The 6474-nt window shown below is 46.8% G+C and overlaps 1 protein-coding gene across 1 annotated transcript; it reads right to left on the reverse strand.

The window, feature by feature from the left end:
• Positions 1-1844: 1844 nt before the first annotated feature.
• Positions 1845-3220, reverse strand: LOC102138620 (V-type proton ATPase 16 kDa proteolipid subunit c-like). Its single transcript, XM_015449400.4, has one exon. The coding sequence runs from the start codon at positions 2776-2778 to the stop codon at positions 2320-2322; it is 459 nt and encodes a 152-aa protein (XP_015304886.3). The 5' UTR covers positions 2779-3220; the 3' UTR covers positions 1845-2319.
• Positions 3221-6474: the final 3254 nt, after the last annotated feature.

Here is a 6474-nt window from a genome sequence, read left to right on the forward strand (position 1 = left end):
ATGCCTGTAATCCCAACACTTTGGGAGGCTGAGGCGGGCAGGTCATCTGATGTCAGGTGTTCAAGACCAGCCTGGCCAACATGGTGAAACCCTGTCTCTGCTAAAAAATTAGCTGGGCATGGTGGCGGACACCTGTAGTCCCAGCTACTCGGGAGGTTGAGGCAGGAGAATCGCTTGAACCTGGGAGGTGGAGGTTGTGGTGAGCCAAGATTGCACCATTGCACTCCTGCCTGGGCAACAAGAGCCAAACTCTGTCTCAAAAAAAAAAAAAAAAAAAAAAAAGAAAAGAAAAGAAAGAAAACGAAAAAGCTAAGGTGTTCAGATTAATGGTGACCTCTTGAGTGGGAGGGAGAGTGCATTAGTTAGCTGTGGCTGCTATGACAGAATACCATAGACTGAGCAGCTTGAGCACCAGGCATTTATTTTCTCACAGTTCTGGAGGCTGAAGTCCAAGAGGAAGGTGCCAGCAGGGTTGGTTTCTGTCAAGGCCTCTCTCCCTGGCTTGCAGATGGGTCTTCTCATGGTGTCCTCACATGGCCTTTCCTCAGTACTGGCTTGGGGAAAGCTCTGGTCTCTTTCTTTCCTTTTATTTTTATTTTGAGACAGGGTCTCGCTCTGTCACTGAGGCTGGAGTGCAGTGGCAAAGTCTCAGCTAACTGCAACCTCCACCTCCTAGGCTCAAGCGATCCTTCCACCTCAGCTTCCCAAGTACAGGCATTTGCCACCATGCCTGTTTAATTTTTGTACTTTTTGTAGAGATGGGGTTTTGCCATGTTGCCCAGGATGGTCTCAAATGTCTGACCTCAAGTGATCTCCCTGATCTTGGCCTCCCAAAGTGCTGGGATTACAGGCGTAAGTCACTGCACGTGGCCCCTTTTCTCTCTTTTTTTTCTTTTCTTTTCTTTCTCTTTCTCTTTCCTTCCTTCCTCCCTCCCTCCCTCCCTCCACTCCTTCCTTCCTTCCTTCTCTTTCTTTCTTCCTCCCTCCCTTCCGTCATCCCCGCTGCTGCTGCCGCCGCCTCCTCCTCCTCCTCCTCCTCCTCCTTCTTCTTCTTCTTCCTCTTCTCTCTCTTTCTTTTTTTGTTTTGAGACAGAGTCTTGCTCTGTTACCCCAGGCTGGAGTGCAGTGGCACGATTTTGGCTCATTGCAACCTCCACCTCCCGGGTTCAAGTGATTCTCCTGTCTCAGCCTCCTCAGTAGCTGGGACTACGGGCGTGAGCCACCATGCCTGGCTAATTTTTTTGTATTTTTAGTAGAGACAGGGTTTCACCATATTGGCCAGGATGGTCTTGAACTCCCGACCTCAAGTGATCTGCCCGCCTCTGCCTCCCAAGGTGCTGGAATTACAGGTGTGAGTCATCATGCCCAGCCTCTCTTTCTTTCTCCCCTCCCTCCCTCCCTCCCTCCCTCCCTCCCTCCCTCCCTTCCTTCCTTCCTTCCTTCCTTCCTTCCTTCCTTCCTTCCTTCCTTCCTTCCTTCCTTCCTTCCTTCCTTCTTTCCTTCCTTCCTTCCCCTCTCTCTTTCTTTCCAGGTTGGGGTGCAGTGGCCAGATCAGGGCTCACTGCAACCTCCACCTCCCGGATTCAAGCAATTCTTGTGCTTCAGCCTCCCGAGTAGCTGGAGTAGCCTGCTACCACACAGGCTAAGTTTTGTAATTTTTGTAGAGACGAGGTTTCACCATGTTGGCCAGGCTGGTCTCAAACTCCTGACCTCATGCGATCTGCCCACCTCAGCCTCCCAAAGTGCTGGGATTACAGGAGTGCCGGGCCACCATGCCTGGCCAAGAAAAACGGTATAATGTCGTTATTATAACAGCATTAATGGTTATTTCTCCCCGCCCCCCGCCCCAAATTCGAGAACTTTATTGGACAGAGCTGTGCGCAGGGCCAAGGGCCTGGCAGCCAGGGTGGCTCCATCCTGGAAGTCTCAGCAACAGGAACCCACAAGGCCACACTCTAGCTAAGGTTATAGATAGCTGGGAGACCAGAGCCTCTCCGCAGACGCGGGAACAGGCCAGATCTTCATAAACAGATATCCAGTAAAGAGAAATGACAACTCTAAGTCACCTGCATACACAGAGCACTCTAGCGGGTGGGGCGCTGGGGGCCTGGAGGGGCGATGAGTGGGCCCAGATGTCCACGGCACGGGGCGGGCGGGGGCAAGGCCGGGGCAACAGACAACGGGCACTAGGACACTGCGAATGTACAAGATCAACTACTGGGGGCCGCGGCCCTGTGCGCGTGCGGCAGGCTCTTCGTTTTGGAATGAGGAGGGGTGGTCTTTACATCTTATTCTGTGGCTGGTGGGCTCGGAGAGGGGCTACTCTGTGGAGTGGATGAGGGCAACGATGAGACCATAGAGGCCGAGTACCTCGGCGAAGATGAGGGTCAGGATCATGCCCATGAATAATCGGGGCTGCTGGGCCGTGGCTCGTACACCGGCGTTCCGCACAATACCGACGGCAAAGCCGGCTGCCAGGCCGCTCGGGCCCACCCTCAGGCCGGCGCTTAGCTGGAGGGAGCTCCTGTGGAGGCTGATGTCGTCATTCAGGGAGCTGGCGATGAGGACTGCCACCACCAGGCCATAGATGGCAATGATGCCAGCCATGACCACTGGGACGATGGACTTCATGATCAGCTCCGGCCGCATGGCCGCGATGCCGGCGCGGCTCTTGACCGTGCCATAGGCAGCGCGCGGGGCGCTGCAGACCATGGCGGCCGAGGCGCCCATGACGGCGAAAAACGAAGCATACTCAGGGCGGTTATTGGACTCAGACATTGTCTGCGGGTGGGGAGGGGGCGAGCTCTGCGGACCGAGGCGGAGGCGGGGGCTAGGACTGGCCGGGCGCTAAGGCTAGCACGCGGGCGGCGGCGAAGGCGATCAGCATTAATGGTACTTCTAAAGAAGAAAAGTGAACCATCCTTAATTCCGCTAATCTCTTCTATTATCTCTATAATAGATGTCTCGCATCTAGACTCATATCCGTTGGTCCGGAAGCAGGAAGGAGCCCTCCCTTCTCTGACAGATAAATTACTGCTTCCTTTGCAGTCCACTTTTCTCTGCTTGTTCGTCGCCATAGCTTGCCTTGATTCGTACTTGAAAGGTTTGGCCAGGGACATTTCTGATGTGTCTGTTCTTTTTCTGTTACTTTTCTGGGTAATTTAACATGCTGGGGATGCGAGCACGTTAAATTTCCATCCATTGAAACCATTCTATTTCTGGCCACCAGGGGGCATCCACAGACTTGCTATTGGGCTCAGCGCCGCCCTCGTATTTACAACCTCAAGGTCATTTCAGGAGAAAGAGGTGCCTGACTAATCGGGTTATCCTTGTAGAGCTATTTTAAAATTTTGTTTCTGGTTTCTACATTAAATCTTTCTTTCTCTTCTTCCCTCTGATTTTCTCTTGTCTGCACGTGTGCTTCTAAGAGGCTGGCTATGATAGCAGTCACAGTCATCTACATCCTATTTACTGCAGGACAATCGTCTTCCGAATTTTTTTTTCCGTAGAAGGTATTAGTCCTGTGGTTGTCTGAACACCCCCTTTTGGAAAAAGCAAAACAAAACGAAACAACTTCAAATATGGCAGCAATTCTTTTCAATGTCCTTGATGATAAAGAGTTGAAATCCTTTGATAATCCAAAGCTATTAGAAGCCAACATTGGCTGTTAGAAGAGTGATCACTTTGGGTAATATTGTTTTTGACCCAAAATGCTGTGTGACAATAGTATAACAAGAATGTTTCCCCATATGGCTCAGGACCTGGCTTTGGAAGTCACTCCCAATTGGAGTCCAGACTTGGGCTGAGCAATGGAACAAGTGCTTTGTTTTCCAAGGTGACTGTTGGATGGGAAAACTCACGTCTCATTGCTTAGTTCTCACAGCTCCTCTGCCTGTGGAGAATACTCCTCTGATTTACATAGTGATTTGGAGACTTTGAAGAGGAGTGTGTGGGTGGTGAGTCTGGTGTAGGGGAATCAGTGCACATAAGGGAAGAAAAGAGATTCTGGATTAGAGATTTGACCCACTTGCCACCAAGAGCTCATAGGCCTCATATTCTAATCATGAAACCCTTTTTGGTATTAGGTGGACAGGAATTTGATGACAAGATTGGTTTGTTCTCTCTCTTTTTTTTTTTTTTTGAGATGGAGTCTTGCTCTGTCACCCAGGCTGGAGTACAGTGGTGTGATCTCAGCTCACTGCAACCTCTGCCTCCTGGGTTCAAGCAGCTCTCATGCCTCAGCCAGCCTCTGGGAGTATAGTTGGGATTACAGGTGCCTGCCACCGTGCCCAGCTATTTTTTTTTTTTTTTTTGTATTTTTAGTAGAAATGGGGTTTTACCATGTTGGCCAGGCTTGTCTTGAACTCCTGACCTCAAGTGGTCCACTTGCCTTGGCCTCTCAAAGTGCTGGGATTACAGGCATGAGCCACTGCACGTGGCCTTGGTTTGTTCTTAAAAGCCCTTATACTTATGCACAGGCTGTTCTGAGAAGTGAGATTATTGGGTCTTTGGGAATTTTAATGCATTTTAAATTTTAGGGTGGGTGAGGTGGCTCACACCTGTAATCCCAGCAGTTTGGGAGGTTGAGGCAGAAGGATTGCTTGAACCCAGGAGTTTGAGATCAACCTGGGCAACACAGCAAGACTCCATCTCTAAATTTTTTTTTTTTAAATTATAATAGGTATAGCTAACTTGCCCTTCCAAAGGGCTGTGAAACTTTACACTCTAAAGAAAACAAACAACATTATTAAAAAGTGAGCATGCTGGGCATTGTGGCAGGTACCTGTAATCCCAGCTACTCAGGAGGCTGAGGTGGGAGGATTGCTTGAGTATAGTAGTTTGAGACCAGCCTAGACAACATAGATAGACCCTGACTCAAAAAAAATAGAAGCAGGCAAAAGTGCTGAATAGACATTTCACCAAAGAAGATAGGTAGATGGTAAATAAGCACATGACACATGGCAAGATCAATGTCATTAGGGAACTGCAAATTCAAACAAGATACGGTGACACAACTATTACAGTGGCTAAAATCCAAAACACTGGCAATATCAAATACTGGCAAGGACATGGAGTAAAAATTGCTGGTAGGAATGCAAAATTGTACAGCCACTTTGCAAGACTGTTTGGCAGTTTCTTACAAAGTTAAACATAGTCTTACTATATAATCTAGCCATTGTGCTCCTAGATATTTACCCAGATGAGTGGAAAACTTTTCACCAAAAACCTGCACATGGATGTTTATAGCAGTTTTATTCATAATTGTCAAAAATTGGAAGCAACCAGGATATTATTTGATAGGTGAATGGATAAACTGTGGTACATCCATGTGATGAAACATTATTCAGTGATAAGAAGAAATGAGCTATTAAGCCATGAAAAGATACAGAGAATCATTAATCACATATATTGCTAAGGGAAATAAGTCAGTCTGAAAAGGCTACATATTGTATGATTCCAACTGTATGATATTCTAGATAAGGCAAAACTATGGAAACAGTGGTCGCCCAGGCTGAGGAGTGAGGGAAGGAGGAATGAATAGGTGGAACACAGCAGGTTATTAGAGCAGTGAAACTATTCTGTATGATACAGTAATGATGAATATATGACATTATGCATTTGGCAAAAGTGATAAAATTATATGCACAAAGACTGAACCTTAATGTAAACTATAGACTTCAGTTAATAATAGTGCATCAATATTGGTTCATTAATTGTAACAAATGTACCACATTAATGCAAGATATTAATTATAGGAGAAACTGGTTGGGGAGATGGGGAGTAATGGGAACTCCCTGTATTTTCTGTTCAATTGTTTTTGTAAACCTAAAACTACTCTAAAAAATAGTCCATTAATTAATAATAATAATAAATTTATGGATTCACCAAGAGTGTACATTTCTACTTCCACTCTCTGTGTTGATGTATGGTGACAGAATTTTGACATATGTTCAATTTGATGGATCAAGTTTGGTCTTTTTTTTTTGAGACGTCATTTCACTCTTGTCACCCATGCTGGAGTGCAATGGTACAATCTTGGCTCACTGCAACCTCCCTTCCCAGGTTCAAGTGATTCTCCTCCCTCAGCCTCACAAGTAACTGGGATTACCGATGCCTATCACCATGCCCAGCCATTTTTTGTATTTTTAGTAGAGACGGGGTTTCACCATGTTGGCCAGGCTGGTCTTGAACCCCTGACCTCAAGTGATCTACTCACCTTGGCCTCCCAAACTGCTGGGATTACAGGTGTGAGCCATCGTGCCCGGCCAATTTTGGTCTTTTACTATTGTTTGGATTTGCGTTTTTCTGCTTATTACTCAAGTTGAGATCTTTTCCAGATTATTGGACTTTTCAAGTTTCCTTATGAATTGTCTCTTCCTGGGTTTTGCCTATTTTTCCAGTTGATTGTTGATCTTTTGATTGTGAATTTTTGTTTATTGTGAATTTGTGGGACTTAAAACATTTTTGCATATT

The sequence above is a fragment of the Macaca fascicularis genome, chromosome 4 (genome assembly GCF_037993035.2).
Source record: "Macaca fascicularis isolate 582-1 chromosome 4, T2T-MFA8v1.1".
Lineage (NCBI taxonomy): Eukaryota > Metazoa > Chordata > Mammalia > Primates > Cercopithecidae > Macaca > Macaca fascicularis.